This window comes from Myripristis murdjan, chromosome 23, assembly GCF_902150065.1.
Source record: "Myripristis murdjan chromosome 23, fMyrMur1.1, whole genome shotgun sequence".
In the NCBI taxonomy this organism is placed as follows: domain Eukaryota; kingdom Metazoa; phylum Chordata; class Actinopteri; order Holocentriformes; family Holocentridae; genus Myripristis; species Myripristis murdjan.
This window is the reverse complement of record NC_044002.1, coordinates 5,817,099-5,833,402: the sequence shown is the minus strand read 5'-3', so window position 1 is coordinate 5,833,402 and position 16,304 is coordinate 5,817,099. Positions and strand designations below refer to the sequence as shown.

General features: G+C 43.3%; 2 protein-coding genes across 4 annotated transcripts; one reads left to right on the top strand and one right to left on the bottom strand.

The window, feature by feature from the left end:
• Nucleotides 1-71: 71 nt before the first annotated feature.
• Nucleotides 72-5,222, bottom strand: kin (Kin17 DNA and RNA binding protein). Its single transcript, XM_030046278.1, has 12 exons — nucleotides 4,961-5,222; nucleotides 4,779-4,873; nucleotides 4,565-4,608; nucleotides 4,005-4,127; nucleotides 3,462-3,646; nucleotides 3,303-3,351; nucleotides 3,142-3,193; nucleotides 2,549-2,672; nucleotides 2,159-2,281; nucleotides 1,507-1,606; nucleotides 881-981; nucleotides 72-393 (listed from the first exon to the last, which is right to left on the bottom strand). The coding sequence occupies exons 1-12, from the start codon at nucleotides 5,072-5,074 to the stop codon at nucleotides 331-333; spliced, it is 1,173 nt and encodes a 390-aa protein (XP_029902138.1). The 5' UTR covers nucleotides 5,075-5,222; the 3' UTR covers nucleotides 72-330.
• A 452-nt stretch (nucleotides 5,223-5,674) lies between these two features.
• Nucleotides 5,675-11,076, top strand: atp5f1c (ATP synthase F1 subunit gamma). Of its 3 annotated transcripts, XM_030046204.1 has the most exons (10): nucleotides 5,675-5,772; nucleotides 6,334-6,368; nucleotides 7,341-7,472; nucleotides 7,561-7,768; nucleotides 8,184-8,327; nucleotides 9,051-9,115; nucleotides 9,226-9,381; nucleotides 10,140-10,236; nucleotides 10,537-10,563; nucleotides 10,777-11,076. In XM_030046204.1, the coding sequence occupies exons 1-9, from the start codon at nucleotides 5,732-5,734 to the stop codon at nucleotides 10,541-10,543; spliced, it is 885 nt and encodes a 294-aa protein (XP_029902064.1). In that variant the 5' UTR covers nucleotides 5,675-5,731; the 3' UTR covers nucleotides 10,544-10,563; nucleotides 10,777-11,076. The 3 variants fall into 3 exon arrangements, with proteins under 3 accessions (XP_029902064.1, XP_029902065.1, XP_029902066.1); XM_030046205.1 differs by lacking the exon at nucleotides 10,537-10,563; XM_030046206.1 differs by lacking the exons at nucleotides 10,537-10,563; nucleotides 10,777-11,076 and having other exon boundaries at nucleotides 10,140-10,240.
• The last annotated feature ends 5,228 nt before the right edge of the window (nucleotides 11,077-16,304 follow it).

Below are 16,304 nucleotides of genomic sequence, written 5' to 3'. Positions count from 1 at the left end.
TTTGATTGTTCTCCGAAAATCATTCAGTCCAGCTGTTTGTGAGTCAATTATTTTGCAAAGAACGCCAGAAGTCACTTTTGTTGTATTTTATTCAAGAGAAATAATACACCTGAATTGTTACGGTTGACTTGAATAATGATACAAAAGAAATGCATTAAACAAATCAAACTCAATGAACTAAGTTAAACTGTGATACCACGGTGGGAAATGCATTGTGGGATATGTATATATATATATATATCTACATGAGGAGCCCAGGGGAAGTGACTCTGACACAGTAGAGTCCCTCAGCCAACAGGCTGCTGAGATGTAAACAGGAAGGTTGTCGGTTCAGGCCAGTTTGGAGAAGTCCTCGTAGGCGATGCCGTCGACTCGCTTCCCCTTCATTCGACCCTGAAGAGACGAGATCAGACTGTGAGGGGAAATCGGGCGGTTGCAGCAAAATGCAAAAAAAAAAAAGGGTACAGAAAAGGGAAAACACACAACAATTCCACCATATCGGGAACATATTAGGTAGAAGTGTATGAATCAATGGATGAAATATGCTGAGTACATGTCCTGTTACAAAGATACACTGAAAATTAAACCTTTGCACTAAGAAATACATTTTACTTCTTTGAAACTGTAGATATAATATAATTACAAAAGAAAAACACCATGGGAATATGATGAAAATGAATGTATGATGTAAAAAAAAACGTGCACCATATTCACATCAGCAGGGCAACAGAAACAAAGTGCCTGGCCTTGTAGATATGTGTTCATGAAACTAAAAATAAATTTACAGATACAACACCGCACAGGCACTGTGTGCCAGTTACACAGCATATAGGAGAGGAGCCCACAGTTAATACAGTTCTGGCAGCAGTTTAATACTTACTGAGTCAATAGTGAGTGTGGCGCAGAAGTTTTTCTCATCTATGCCCTCCAGCAGGGCCTCTGTGTCTCTGTACGGGCCGTTCAGAATCAACACGCGCTTGCCTGCAGGAGGGAAGATGTTGAGTCCTACATACTATGGATTTATTTCAAGGTTTTTCAGCTTATAGAGGAAAAAAAATCTATTCAGTTATAAATCTCAGTTTTATATTGCCATGCTGACCCCGAATTGCTACTTAGTCCTTCTTCTAGACATTTTTATTTTATTGAAGTGGAAAAATGTCATTGCTTAGAATGCAGCAGATGTGAGCTATTCAAGCCTATCATCACAGGAAATACAGACTGAGAGACATATTTGTGCTGCACCGCCACAATTTAAAGTCTGGCACAACATTGGCTTTTATCATGTTTGTTTTCCTGCAGGCAAGCGAGAAATGTTTAAAGCTCAAAGTCGATTTGACGGATGTGCTTGTGATAACCGTCTTTGGAAGTATGATTCACCTGTTTTCCACAGTCCAGTGTAATCCAAGCATTGCCCAATCTTGTAAAATCAAATCACAACACTTACAGAATTGCAGTATATATATATCAAATCAGCACCCACATGTCATGAAATGTTTCATGGCTCACCTGGTGCAGGGATGACGGTCTCTAGGTGACTCTGGTCTAGTTTCAGTTTGTCTCCGGAGTTGATCATCTTCACCATGGCTGTGTAATGCTCCCGCACCTCCTACAGCAAAAGGATCCACAGTCCTTTTAGCACTTACACAACTTTTTTGAGGACTGGTGTCCAGATTTACTAAGAGAGAGCTGGTATGGAAATGAACACACCTGCAAATTTGTGCTACATAAAAGCCTGTTTTGCCCTGCTGTTATTTTGGAAACACACGCTCATTTTCAGCATTTGAAAACCTTGTTTTTCTGTAAAAATCTGTTTCATGACGAGCAAACTGACAGAAATAACACAATGAACATAAACTGTACAAAAGAACACTTATGTCAACGTTATCTCAGGAGAAATACAAGGAGACAAAAGTCACCCGGCTTGACCCTGCAGAGCAGAGGCACAAAGCTCAGGGAAACCCATGACTTTAGAAATGCTTAATTTCTTAAGGACAAAAAACCTATCTCTATCTCTTTTCTAACTTCATGAGGTGTTTATGGGGCCTAAGACAGTTGCCAACATTTTTCCTAATGGTGAAGTCGGGATATTGCATTCGGCCATATTAAGATTTCTTTAACATTTCGATTAATTGCTCAGCCCAAATCCAGAGCCTGTTACCTTGATGACGGCCTTCTGCTTGTGGTACTTCTCTCCCAGTCTCTTGGTGACGACTTTGACCACGATGTTGGGCTGGAGCCAGTAGTCCGTCCTGACCGACTGCTGCTTCTTCCTCTCCTCCATCTTAACACGAAGGCATCACATTTGAGCACACTAAGGCAGGCACATGTACAAAACACACACTTCCTCATCACGGCCTACATGGTTAAGAGCAGTACTCCAGTTGAGGGGGGATGAGGGTGGATGACATCCCCCCTGAAATAAAAACGGTCAAAATCATCCCCTCTGTAAAACTGCCATCCTCACTTTTCATCAAGTGAAAAAAATTGACCATCCCCCCTGATTTTTTTTTTTTACAACTCGACTACTGGTTAAGAGGGTGTGCTCTACCTCCATGATCTCATCCAGCGCCGATTTCTTCTTCTTCTCCTTGGACTCTGAAGTCCCTGGCACATCTTTCCTTTTGACGGAGGCTGATGCCGCTGCTTTCAGCGCACTGGGACCCAGGCCAGTGCTAAGGGCAGTGATGGAAACCCAAATTTTAGAGAAACTAAAACTCGACCTCCATCATTATCATGCCACACAATTAACTTCCCACTCTAAATCAAATGTAAAATTCCTTGACTTTATCACAACGTCCCATGACAACATATTGAAATTCCTTCACCTATTTACATGTTACATGGCATTTCTTTCCTTGGCCAAAATTTTAATTGCACTTCAAACTCAACTCTTATAAAAGTTTGGCATTCTGTGTGGGAAGTGGACATGAATGATGGAAAATACATTTTTTTTTTTGCTAAATAACAGGTTATTGATTTTTTTTTTTTTTTTTTTTAAAGTGGAGGCTAGCAAAATTCCATTAAATTTCCTGACTTTCACCTGGTTGGAATAGATTTCCAGTAAATAAATGGATAAATAAAAATGAAGGCTTTTCCAGAAATTCCATGACTCGTGGGATTCCTGTCTAAAAGTGTGTGTACCTTAATTTTGAAGGGCCGGCTGCACACGAAGAGGCGCCCAGGTTGAATGCAACTGAAAAATTAAAATGACATGTATTAGGATTTTTAAAAAAATACACAAATTCGGTGATTTTTGTGCATGAAACGGGAATGTGCCAGCATGCAAACGAAGCAACACAAACCTTTTTCATCTTCACTCTCTCGCTTCAGCTCGGTGAAAACTGGAGCCTCCTAAATAACAATAAAACACAGAAAAACATCATGTCACTTGTGTCCCAAGCCATGTCAATATGCGCGTGTATTCCTGACATGAAGTCTCGCTGCGCCTGGCCGGTCCTCACCTCCGGCTCCTTGCCGTCCCGGCCCCTGCGGACCTGGTCCTCGATAAACTTGGCGCTCCTCTCCTCGTCGTCCAGGTCCTGCCTCTTCTTCTTCTCCAGCTCCTCCTGACGGCGGATGGTCTCCGGGTCGCGGTCGATGTACTGGATGTACCAGCCTTTAGGGGTCTCGTCAACCTTACATAACCCTACAGCGGTCATGTCAACACAGATCCTGCACGTTAAACAGTGTTCCCTGGTACTACACTTTAACATGTCACTAACAAAACCTAACATTTTATAGGCAGTAAGTTTGCAGTTTTGCATCTCAGTTACAAATATTGCAACCAGCAACACATTGAGAGAGCGTTTTCCCACATACAAAAAGATCAGAATGCACAAATGCTCCCGAGTCATACTTTCTGGGCAGATATTTGGCAGTTAAACAATTCTGATAGCTACATATATTCTGATCTTTTTTTATACATGAAAAAATACCACATTTGGAGCGAGGAATCAGCAGTTTTGCTAATAAAATAGTTGTAACAAAGGTAGGTATGGGTCCACCTTCTTTGCCCAGCCACTTGGTGAAGTCGGTGAGCGTCTCCCACTGTGTGGAGTTCATGTGGATGTGCTCCCTGTCGCTGATGTACTCGTTGTACACGATGTTGTTGTGCACTCGCTTGGTCCCTGCAGAGGAGGCGGAAACAAAAGGGGAGAGCTTTCTCACTGTGGCTCGACTGCAGTGTGTGGGAAATGGGGAAAAAAAAAAATATATATATATTTAACTAAAAAAAAAAAAAGGCTCTGTTAGTTTGGCAAACGTTATCAAATAAGCAAAAGGCTGATATGGATTTTTTTTTTCAAGAAAGATGGAAACATAGAAGTTGCAATTCAATTCCCACAGCTGGAGAGAGCAGTATTCTCTTCTGGGAGGTAAATGGCAAACCTGTATGTTGTGTATCTGTTGCATTTCTCTCTTCTGCTCTATGTCATTCTACATTATGTGTTATTTTCATGAGCCAACATACAATTCGTCAAGCAAAAACAATGTGATGGATGTGGCCCACGACCTAACATGGGTCTCAGCCCTGATTCAGCCTGATAAGAAGGAAGTGCAGACTCACCAAAGCGTCTTCTGATCAGCTCCAGAAAGTCATTTTTGAACTCCCTAGAGAGGAGAAAAACAGCATGAGAGGGCTGTGTGAGGTGAGCTGGGCTGGCAGCATGCTGTGTGTGTGTGTGTGTGTGTGTGTGTGTGTGTGTGTGTGTGTGTGTGTGTGTGTGTGCGTGTGTGTGTGTGTGTGTGTGTGTGTGTGTGTGTAGACTGCCTGGCCTCACTCTGAGAAGTAGTCCATGAACTGGTTGGGGTTCTCGGAGGCCAGCAGCAGCTGTCTCTGGTGGGACTCGGACATGCAGTGACATTTGAATCCATTCTGCAGAGAGACAACACCTCAGAACAACAGCCAAACAAACAACAACACATCGGGGTAAACACGGTTATGTTGGTAAACAGAGCTCACCTCATCTCGGCATTGTTTCTGACACATCTGACAATACCATCTCAACTTCTGAAGACCTTTGGCTTTTATCCTGTTGCTTATCGCCTTGGGGCTGAGAAAATCGGCTTTCCCCATCCCGACTAGCTATAATAAACATAAAATCAGCCAACACAGAGTTATTAATGTAAGTAATTTGAAAGAAATTTGGCTCGAGCCAACGTCTGTGTGAGAGCACTCTGCTAACGTAAACAGCTTCCGCGTGTTGAGCGTCAAAACGCCGTATAAGCTGGAAAACTCGCGATAACTACTGCTGCCTTTATTTGCTCCTCGTAATATTGACCTTCACCACTGACAAGCCATAAGTACGCTAGAGTCATTAAAAACTACAGACATTTTCTGTATGTATTTAGTTTTTGAGAACACAATATCTTTTCGGTATATTTTAATTTTTTATAAAGTCTAGTTTTTATTTTTATTTCAGGTAACAAAAATGTTTTTTCATATTTTGTTTTAGATTTTAGTTCAGTTTTAGTTCATTATACTTGGAGTGTGCTTTTATTGTCCCGCATTCATGTAACAGATATACAATCATTATCTTAACTAACTAACTAACTAACTAACTAACTAACTAACAACAAAACATATATGTCAATGGTCCTGTACTTGGTACGTTCATGTATGGACATTATGTATTTACGACATTTGTGGCAGTCAGTGAAGGCAGCATTCGTCCATTTTGCCCTATGCTTGCGCCTGCGCAGTCCTGCGTGTCTGACCTTCATAGAAGTAACCATGTTCGCCAGGACCAGCGCGTTGGTGTTTGTCCCACAATGGTAAAAGTTAATTTTGAAATATGTAGGCACTACAACTCAGTTGTATATTTTTTGTCTTTTGTTCACCTACGCCTTTAGATGAAGTGCGGAGGTTGCAGGTGGTGGTAACCCTGGTTATTTGAAGCAAGGACATGCTAACCCGCAGGCCGCGGCTAATGAATGACAGCAGCGCTGCAGAGCTCAGCTAACCTCAGCTAACGCTAACGCTAAGCCGACGGTAGCTGTCCACACGGTGTGACTTTGCGCTAGAAGTAAGGTGACGCTGGGTGAACATATCTCCACTGCAGAAATCTGACAAAACCTGTCACTGCTGTGTTAAAGTCAGCACCAGAGCGACACTGCTCAGTACTACAGCGTTTCCCTCTCTTGACACTTTGCTAGTGAGCTAACGGATGACAGCTAGCTTGTAGCGTGTAGCGCGTAGCGTTAGCAAATAAAGAAGAAATAAATGTCAGATTTGATATTTTTTTTTCTTCATGTTAACTTATGTAATGACGGTCGCAGCATGCTGGTGATGTTTGCAGTAAAAAAAAGCACTGACTGTATTTTGTGTGTTTGCAGTGGGCAGGTCAGGAACATGGCCACCCTGAAGGACAGTAAGTACCTTTTTAAGAATACTTCACAACAAATAATAAAGCACACAGTCTCTTGATGGTAGTAGCCTCACAGTGACATTTCTTAGTGTTATGAGCAGGGAATAGCAACCATCAGCATGTTGTGGAGGGTATGATGGACTAATCTCCAGTCTTAAATTCAGCTCAGGGTATGTGGATTTGTGTACTGACAGCTGTAGATCATGACATAAGACCCTCTTGTGGATTGCTGTAAAACCCAGAATACAAGTAATTCACTGAGCAGCACGTTTCGGGAAATGGCACCCATGGGCCACCACCACTAAAGGTGTGTTTTGATGAAAGAAGTTTATGGGAATCATGTAATTGCAAAAATAAACATCATTAAAGTTGCCAAATTTTTGAATGGATGTTGTAGGGCTGGGATGAGATGTTAATCTCATGATGTAGTACTATTAGCTAATATGGGTGCCGATTTGATAGTTATTTATAATTCTACAAGTAGTGAGAACTGATGTCACGATTTATTGCATTTTTTTTTTTTTTTTTTTTTTTTTTTAATTATCTGGTAGTTTATGGCTGTAAAGTTTCATGAGGCAGTGATTATCCTAGAGGTCACTATAGGTCATTTTATACAGTGATGTCAGGTGTCAAAAAATGGTCTGACTACATTGAAATGGCTCCTCTGAGGGCCAACATCATCACACATAAATCCACAGGAGTTTCAGCTTTCCAGTCAAACCCAATTTATGCAACTCCAACATTAGTTAGGCCCCAGTATGCACAAATAATTAAAAAAAAATGTCTATAATATTGTTTTAAAAAAATAAAGAAAATATTTTTTTCCACCCGTAATAGGTTGACTTGACATTTGGTATGTGCATATGGTAGCATATGGTTATGATGCTGCATAGGTGATGCCTCTCCATACCCATCATGGTTGTTTATTGTATTATCTCTGCTGGCTGCAGTGAGTCATGTCCTCTCTTCTTCTAGTCACCATTCGGCTGAAGTCCATCAAGAACATCCAGAAAATCACCAAGTCCATGAAGATGGTGGCCGCTGCTAAGTATGCCCGTGCTGAGAGGCAGCTGAAGCCCGCCCGAGTCTACGGCACCGGCGCTCTGGGTATGTCCGCTGTGTGTTGATGCCTAGGAACTCGACAGCTCTCAGATGCGTTTTCCAGCAAACATGTTTCCTCTCCTCTTCCCCTCAGCTCTGTATGAGAAGGCTGAGATCAAGGCACCGGAGGAGAAGTCCGCCAAGCACCTGATCATCGGCGTGTCTTCCGACCGTGGTCTCTGTGGCGCCATCCACTCTGGCGTGGCCAAGGCCATAAAGAGCGAGATTGCTGCCCTTACTGGTGCCGGCAAAGAGGTGATGGTGGTCAATGTGGGAGACAAGCTGAGAGGCCTGCTGCACAGGTACCAAAGCAGGGATCATATGTTTGCATCATAATGCTGCCATATCGTTATCATACTGATGCTCTGATCGTTTCAAATATACCTTATTTATTTATCCCCAAGGGGATAAATACAAAACAGTCACATTCATCACACACATTCAGTATAGAAAATTAGATGAATAAGTGATATGAATAAATACTTGATTTTTATTGTTTTCCCATCTGATTGCTTTAGGCATAAAACCAAATTTTTAGTGTTTAGCTGTACAAGGAGTCCCTGTGTTTCACCACTAACTGATCATGTGGCTGCTTGGCACTGTTGTTTAGTGTTAGTACTGATAAACAAAAATCCTGCAGTACAGGTAACTCCGGGTTTCACATGTTCACATGTGAGTGAATTTAATTTTTACACTAATGCCACACCTCCTCATCAGGACTCATGGAAAGCACATCATGCTGAACTGCAAGGAGGTTGGCCGCAAGCCCCCCACCTTCACCGATGCCTCCATCATCGCCACTGAGCTGCTCAACTCCGGATACGAGTTCGACCAGGGCTCCGTCATCTACAACAGATTCAGGTACAGACGGCCTGTCTCTGTGGAAATTGCTCTATGTGTTATAAATTTTAAACAATTCAAAGCATCACTCAACTTTGGTGGAGGGTTGGGGTGTATAGCGTCCACATGGTGGTGAAATATCCTCATTAGTTGCTCCCCTGAGCTGTTGATCCGCAATTCTGCATTTGTGTCTCCTCCATAGCACAGCAGGGGAAAACAAGTCCCAAAATATGAAGAACCTGAATTAAGCAGATTTCCACTACCATGTTTTGGATTACAATTATTTGCTCATGTCCTTAGAGGTTGTTTTTTTCCTGATGCAAGTTTACTATCTGGACGTTTCCTGCAGATGCTTGTTGCCGCATCTATTTTCCAGTTCAAATACGAAAATAACAAGAAAGGAACTGCAAATTTTCCTTAAAAAATAGATATATGGACTTATTGCTTTTTATAATCGCATAATCCACTTTGTCCACATTAATTTATGTGCTAGGTTTTGTTTCTGGAGCTGTTCTGCTGTGTGGTGGAAGTGAATGCAGAGACAAATGTAGTATTTCAGATTACCAGTCCAGGGAGACACGAAGTAGCTAATGAGGATAAATCGTTATGATAAATGTACCTTTAAACATTTATGCAGATTTTTGGCTGACTTAGACTGATTTTCCAATTTGAGTAAAATACTGTGTTGTTGACCTGCAGCATTTAAGTAAAAGAAAAATGAATCTTCCCTTCCTCCTCATGCAGGTCTGTTATCTCGTACAAGACGGACAACAAGCCCGTGTTTTCCATCGATACAGTTGCTAATTCAGGTAAAGTATCATATGTGAAAGTTGTGGGACTTAAAAAGGTACAAATGTGCACACGGAGCCTTTGGAAGCCTCAGTCAGCGCTGACCTGTATCCTGCCTCTCCCCCGACAGAGAGCATGGGCACCTATGATGACATCGATGCCGACGTGCTGAGGAACTACCAGGAGTTTGCCCTGGTCAACATCATCTACTTCAGCATGAAGGAGTCCACCACCAGCGAGCAGAGCGCCAGGATGACTGCCATGGACAGCGCCAGCAAGAACGCCTGTAACACTTCATTTGATTTCTTTAAAAAAAGACCAAAAAAAAAAAAAAAACACAAAATGAAAGTGATCACAAATTACAAGTTATCTAAAATGATCAATATATTGTTAAATAGTGAAAGACCAAAAGAAAATGAATAGAAAATTATCAAATAAAAAAATGGCCAAATTATTAGCAAAAAAGTAGCTTAAAAAACTACAAGAAAATGATCAGAAAACTAGTAGAAAAATTGCAGGAACATTACCTAAAAACAATCAGAATACTTAAAAAATATTGACCGCCAATGACCAGAAAACTGAACCACAAGAAAACTACAATTATTATAATTCTGTATTTAAAACGACAAGAAAAATAACATTTAAACAAAACAAGTGAACAAAGTCCTTTCAAAATAAAAGCCCACCTACGTGGTTTCCAAAGTGTCAAGAGTTTCCCATAGACCTCTAGTGAGGTATCAATCAGTTCACCAATCAATACAGTATATAATCAGTTCTCTGACCAGTATGTAATCAGTCAAAGTGCGTCATATTGATTGTGTCAGAGGTGGATTTCTCTGGCTGGACTGGATCAGATTTTTTTTTTTTTTAACAATAGGCCAGTATTGACCCTGTACATCAGTTGAAGCCTAATTGAAACTGAATTATTTCTCATGTTATGAGCATTACAGCATTTTGCACGCCTGATGTCTTTGCTTCAGAGAACACATTGAGGTTTTACATGAGGTTTTGGATCATGGACAATTTCTCTTTGCTTTCTTTTAGCTGAGATGATTGACAAGCTGACCCTCACCTTCAACCGTACCAGACAGGCCGTCATCACCAAGGAGCTCATTGAGATCATCTCTGGAGCTGCTGCTCTGTAAGTACCGTCAGCACGCCCGCTATCTCCCCTTCCCACTGTCTCACCCTCTCTCTCTCTTACTTTTTTATTCTGCTGTTCATTTGTGGATTTTGCTAAATGACTCACCCCTCATTTTATTCCCTCTTCACTCCGCTAACTTTTGTGACCTCTGAGACCTTTTCTCCCCCCACTTCGAAAGACTCTTTCTCAACTATGCATGTCCTTTTTAATTTCCAAAAGCCCTCAGATTCTTTCATGACTAATTCTCCTCTCTGACCTAATCTGCTCCTGCTCCTCCTCACCCTCTGGTGAATACAGGGAATGAGGCTTGTCTTAACAGAGGAGGTAACGCCCTTAGAGTAGACTGTAGTTGTAATGCTAAGATCCCTTCTGGGCTAGTTTTAAGAGCATCTGCCTTAGAAGAGCATATAGTTAAATTCTCTGATATAATAGACTAGATACCCTCTAGGTGTTCACCCCATTAAACACCATCCTCAACCCAGTCTGAGGCTCTGTTTTTGTTGGCTTCTTACTCTCCTTTTTCTTTTGTCTTTGCAGATAAACGGGCAAGATCATCCTTTCCATTGCCCGTGGCTCTGTTATACATACGTGAAAGTACTTCAGACCGCTGTCATCGAGAATTTATGAAAGTTTGTGCTTCTATTTGTAAAATATATGGAAAAAATAAAGCTCTTACAGAGAACCGTCGCTCTCTCAGAAGTCCCTGTATTTCTCATGCCTCTGAAATAAATACCTGTGACCATGAAAGATGAATGTTGATGCTTAACTTATAATAGAATTCATTCATTCAAGATGATACTTGATACTAAAGGACAAATAAAATACATTTCCAAGGGTTATAATTGCTGTCAGCATATTATTCTCAGTTTTTCTTTCATATAGTTTTGGCATTCACAATGGTTTGCACCATCAGCACTGTATGTAAGGTTTAAAAATGTCACATTCACATGACTGAAGAGTAAGCTTGTAATCACCGGGGTCATAATTACTAGTGTCAGTGTGGATTAGGTGTTTCTTTCATTGTCTCTCTTTCCAGCTCAATGACAGGAGGCTAACAGTTAGCATTTGGAGCTTCCAGCCAGTATCCAGCACTCAGTAACAATGAGAGGAAGATAGCACTACGAGTGTGTTTGTGTGTGTGATTGTGTGTCGGGAGGGGCCAATGTCACATTTTTCAAAATGAGTGAACTATCCCTTTAACTACTTTATATTCACAAGCATTGCAGTATCAAACTAATCTTGCCAGTTGTGACTGCGCTGTGAGATGAAAGCCAGTCGCATCTGGCTTTTTGTCAGGGGTCAGACTTCCACATAAGGCCCTTGTGTTGTGGAGGGAAGCACACCAGCCACCCATGAGAGTTAATACACTCTTCAAGTGGCTCTAAAGGGCCCACATGGGAATTCACAGGGTCCTAGGCAGCAGGGGAAGAGAGGCCGTCCTGTTAGCTGAAGAGCCATGTCGGCAAAACAGTTCCTCTGAGAGCATCCTCGAGCAAGTCACTGAATCCTTACCAGCTCCAAAGAAGCTGTTCTGTAGCTGACCCTGACCTCTGACCTCCCCGTGTGTGTGTGTGTGTGGCAGGATATCAGGGGGGTAGCTAACTGGACCTGGAGCCAGGGCTCAGCTGGATGCCTCCTGAACGCCCTCCTCCTCCACCCTCACCAGGCTGCTTTACTCAAGTCTCCTGTTCACTCTGTGTCCACCAGGCGGCGCTATTGGATAATAAATGTGTGGTCTCGGCCTCAAGAAACAGCCCGCAATGTCAGCGAGATGCACAGGAGGAACCACCACTGATGAAGTGTTCATAAGACAAGACTAAAAACATTTGTGTGAAGTAGCACTATATTATATTTTATTCTTGCTTTCCTGTATAGAGGTGATTCTACTGAGATCTAACGTGTGATCTGAGCGCAGACTCTTTTGCAACATAAAACTCCTGCTGCTGAGGTTTCGTGCACGTGGCGGACCCCGAGTCAGAGGTTTAGGATCCTCATTCCAAATCGAGATCTAAAATTTTGAAGACTGGTTCTGCGAGGTGCCTGTGGTTTGCATTCGTGTTTATGTACATGTGTGTGAGCTCAGATTGCGTTACCAAGTGTGAATACCTGTGTGTTCGTGCATGCTCGTGTGGGTGCGTGTATGTGTGTATCCGTGTGTGTGTGTGTGTGTGTGTGCGTACATGTCCTGCAGGCCTTGTTTGTCTATTGTATTTGTGCTTGTTATTGTTTACTCCTGAGGGGAGCGGGGAGCGATTGCATCTGAACACTGAAATTACAGCGATGCCAGACTCTGATAAACAGCCTCAGAAAGCAGCAGCCTCTCATCTGCCCTCGCAGGCAAGGCCCAACAATCCCAGATCACACGGATGGCACGGGGAAAGGGCTAGTGCGTGGTAAACTTTCCGTAATTTGGGATTGGGGAAATCTGTGGAGGCTTTTTTTTTGTTGTTGTTGTTGTTTTTGCAACCTGGGAAATTTCCTGCACAATCAGATTCTTTCTATCTATGACTTCATACAGTTGGGGGATCCAGTGCCTTGCTTGTGGGCACCTTGGCAGCAGCTGAGGGGAGTGCACTCTCAAAGTCTGGGGATTCAAACCGGCGACTTTCCAGCCTCAGCCGAGCAGAGATACACCACGGTGCACTGTGATCACGCCTCGTGATGAAACTGTAAAGGTGTGTAACTGTGTAATGCAAGGGTGATTTGACAGTTGGCAGCGCATAATGGAACGGCTGTAACATCTGTGAGTGCGCGTGAGGTGTAAAAAAAAAAAAAAAAAAAAGAGAGAGAGAGAGCAAGGGTGTGCACGCGCCTCCGCATTAAAGAGTGCATAAAGGTGTGCGCACGAACGAGTGAAGACATCTGAACATTGTGTTCGGGGCCCCTTGCTGCCGCTCTGTATTAGCTTCACCTCGTTATCGTTATCGCCCTCCTCCATTGTGGCATGACGGGCGGAAAATGATTAGAGGAACAGGTGACAATGGAGGCAGAGATTTCTGCCTTTACCCGGGGCAGCGCTACTGTCAGGTACAGCGGCATTACACTCAAAAGAAAAGAGGCAGAAGAAGAGGAGGGGGTGCCGTGTAAAAAAAGGGAGCTCTTTTCTTACTTTTAAAACATTCATGTCTTCTTCAGCGAGCAGAATGGAGTGGGAAGAGGGGGCTGACGCTGGAGCCGATTGACTCGCCGTCTTCTCTTTCTTCCTTCCTCGCTTCCTTCTCTTCCCCATCCGTCCGTCCCTCCTCTGCCGTGAGCTAATCACAGAAAGAAAAGGACGAGCACAGCATCGCTGATAAAACAGAGGAAAAGACTCTCCTCCACTTTCCCCTTCTTCTTCTTCTTCTTCACCCCATCAATATCTCCTTCTCTGCTCCCTTCTTCTTCTCCTGCGATCAGGCAGAAAAAGAGGTAGAGATAGCAGGCAAAGCAAGGAAGGCAAAAAAGGAAGGAAGGCTGTTTCCCACGCGACGTCTGTGTGTGTGTGTGTGCGAGTGCCAGCGTGTGTGCGTGCGTGAGTGACACGGATTCTGATGTAGTAATGCCCAGGCATTATCTCATTCACCCCCCCCACTCCCTCCCCTTATCTCAATGCACCCCCCATCTCCCTCAGCCCGACACAAAGCTATCTGCTCCGTGGACTTTTCTGACTATTTATGTCGGACAAGGTCAGGATCGTTTAAACCGGCCTGCCTCTCTCAGGCCCTGCAGATGAGATAGCGCGAGGAGGAGGGAGAAACGATCGATTCCCACCGCCACGCAGATTTATATCCACACCCCACCCCTACCCCGACGCCCACTTTAACACTATAGGAGCGTTTAAAATACAGTAGCGGCCCTTAAACGGGCCACTTTTCTCTGGCCCAAATGAGGCCTGTCCTCCCATCAATCTGGCCGGCTTGGGGGGGTTTCCCGAGAGGTGTGAATAGTGAGATAGAGAGATGGAGCAAATATATTTAAGCGTCATTTGTTGGCTTTTTACACATTAAAGTGGTGGCTGAAGGGTTGATTGTGCACTGGATGGCTGTGAGGAGCCTGATATCAATTTTAAGGGCCTCTATTTTTGGATTTGGTTGGAGCAGAGTGACAACATTCAGTATTTTTAAAGTGGCGATCCTCAACGTTGTGTGTTTTATTTTGTCTCCATCTTTGGTGGGAAGCTGTGACGCTCCTGTGCTGCTCGTTCCAGAGATCACCTGTTAGTCACACTGTGTGTCCACTTCTGTGATGTGTCTGGATTTTCTGTTGATGGAGTTTTAGTGAGCGTGCGTGGCGCTCCGTCCAGCCACGGTGGCAGCACCCGGCTCTTCTTGTAAAAAAAACATTTTCTCCAAGAAATCGGCTACGAGACACCAGGCGCTTAGAACAGCAGACACAAAAGCATTTATCAAATAGCTGTATGTTTTATTACAGTAATCAGTGATTTCAATACTTTATGTATATAAAAATGTTGAGAAGTACAGAAAAATACTGGGCCACACAAAAATAAATAAAAAAAAATTAATACTGTGATTAATCTCAGAATTGTGAGAATAAAGCCAGTATTGTGAGATTAAAGTCAGAGCTCTGACTTTAATATCAGAATTTTTAGTTTCTTTCAGAATTCTGGCTTTAATCTCACAATTCTTACCTTTCAGATTCCTCCTTTTAAAAAAAAAAATCATATTCTCAGATTAATCTCAGAATTCTGAGATTAAATTAACAATTCTGACATTAATCTCTGGACAGTGTTTTTGTTATTTTTGTGTGGCCCTAATCTTCTTCTGTAAGTGAACACTCAGACATTTTTTTTAATGCCAAAGTATTTGGTGTTTTATTCTTGTCAGGGTGGGGAAGCGTCTGAAACAACACTTAGACCATCATGGGAAACTAAAACTCTCCACTGAAGCCCAGCATGAAATCCTACAAATAAAACAGATCCGTGCGTAGGCCACTTCAGAGGAGTCTGATCACAATGTCTCGTTAGAATCTCTTCAGGTTTCCCCACAGACGACCAATCCTATAATTAATATGTAATCAATCAAACAGGGCGACAGTGACTGGACCAGATAAGAGCGCAATATCAGCTCCATATTCTCATCTCACTGTACCTCTGACTGAGGCCGTCTGATCTGTGGGAGTGTTTGTCAGGAAACTTTCATGTCTCTTCTTCTTTGTGTGTGTGTGTGTGTGTGTGTGTGTGAGATCCCTGCCACTCATGTCTTGGGTTACTGTGTTCTGGCTGTATGATAGATGGCTCAGCCCAACCTCAGAGCCCCCAGCCTGAGCCGCGGGACAGCATGTCACAGCCAGTTTCCGCCCACTGTCTGTACGAGTGTGTTCCTTGAGTGTATATGTATGTGTGTGTGTGTATGTGTGAGTGTTTGTGTGTGTGTGTGCTTCCGAGGGTGACTGTGTGTGTGTGTGTCGCTGGTTTCAGCCTGGTTCCGACCCCCTGCTGCAACAGGATAGGTGGGTAACGATGGCCTGGCAGTGTGTGTGTGCATGTGTTTGTGTATGTGTGTGTGTGTGTGTGTGTGTGTGTGTGTGTGTGGTGAGCTGACCCAGGTCTGTGTCCTGCTGAGTGTGTCGGCCCCAGCCCTTTCCTGTCCAGACCACATGACTAACCGAAACCCAATGTGTGTACGTTTAGGCGCAAAAGTGTGTATGTGTGTGTGTGTGTGTGTGTGTGTGAGTCCAGAACACTCATTCATAATTCCCCCTCTTTCCTCTCCCTCTCTCTTCTCCATAAGTCAGCCCCGTCTCTTTGCGCATCTCTCCATCATCCCATCCTCCATCTGATAATTTGAACATTTTCAACTTCCCCACCTCTTCCTCCGCTGTTCTTTTCCCTCCTTCCCGTCCTCATTCTCTGCTCCAACTTTCTCTCCTCAATCCGTGATATTTCTTAAAATAGGCCGAGATTTCGCCGCCGATAGCAGACAAATGAACTGTACCTAGAGGAGAAGAAAAATAAGTAGTCAAATCCTGCGCCCCCCCCCACCCTCCTCCCCCCTTCCTCCCTCCTTTCCCTATTCTTCCTCCCTCTCTCCATTGCTGCCAGCAGACAGTGTGTTTCTCAGCGTAGC

Bases quoted from the DNA above. Each gene is read 5' to 3' on its own strand.
- kin (XM_030046278.1), bottom strand. From the start codon at position 5,074: ATGGGGAAAGCCGATTTTCTCAGCCCCAAGGCGATAAGCAACAGGATA. The intron at 2,673-3,141 runs GTACACACACTT...CACTGCCCTTAG, and splicing joins GCCGGCCCTTCAAAATTAAG to CACTGGCCTGGGTCCCAGTG. The intron at 394-880 runs GTAAGTATTAAA...TCGTCTCTTCAG, and splicing joins CCACACTCACTATTGACTCA to GGTCGAATGAAGGGGAAGCG.
- atp5f1c (XM_030046204.1), top strand. From the start codon at position 5,732: ATGTTCGCCAGGACCAGCGCGTTGGTGTTTGTCCCACAATG. The intron at 7,473-7,560 runs GTATGTCCGCTG...TCTTCCCCTCAG, and splicing joins CTACGGCACCGGCGCTCTGG to CTCTGTATGAGAAGGCTGAG. The intron at 8,328-9,050 runs GTACAGACGGCC...CTCCTCATGCAG, and splicing joins GTCATCTACAACAGATTCAG to GTCTGTTATCTCGTACAAGA.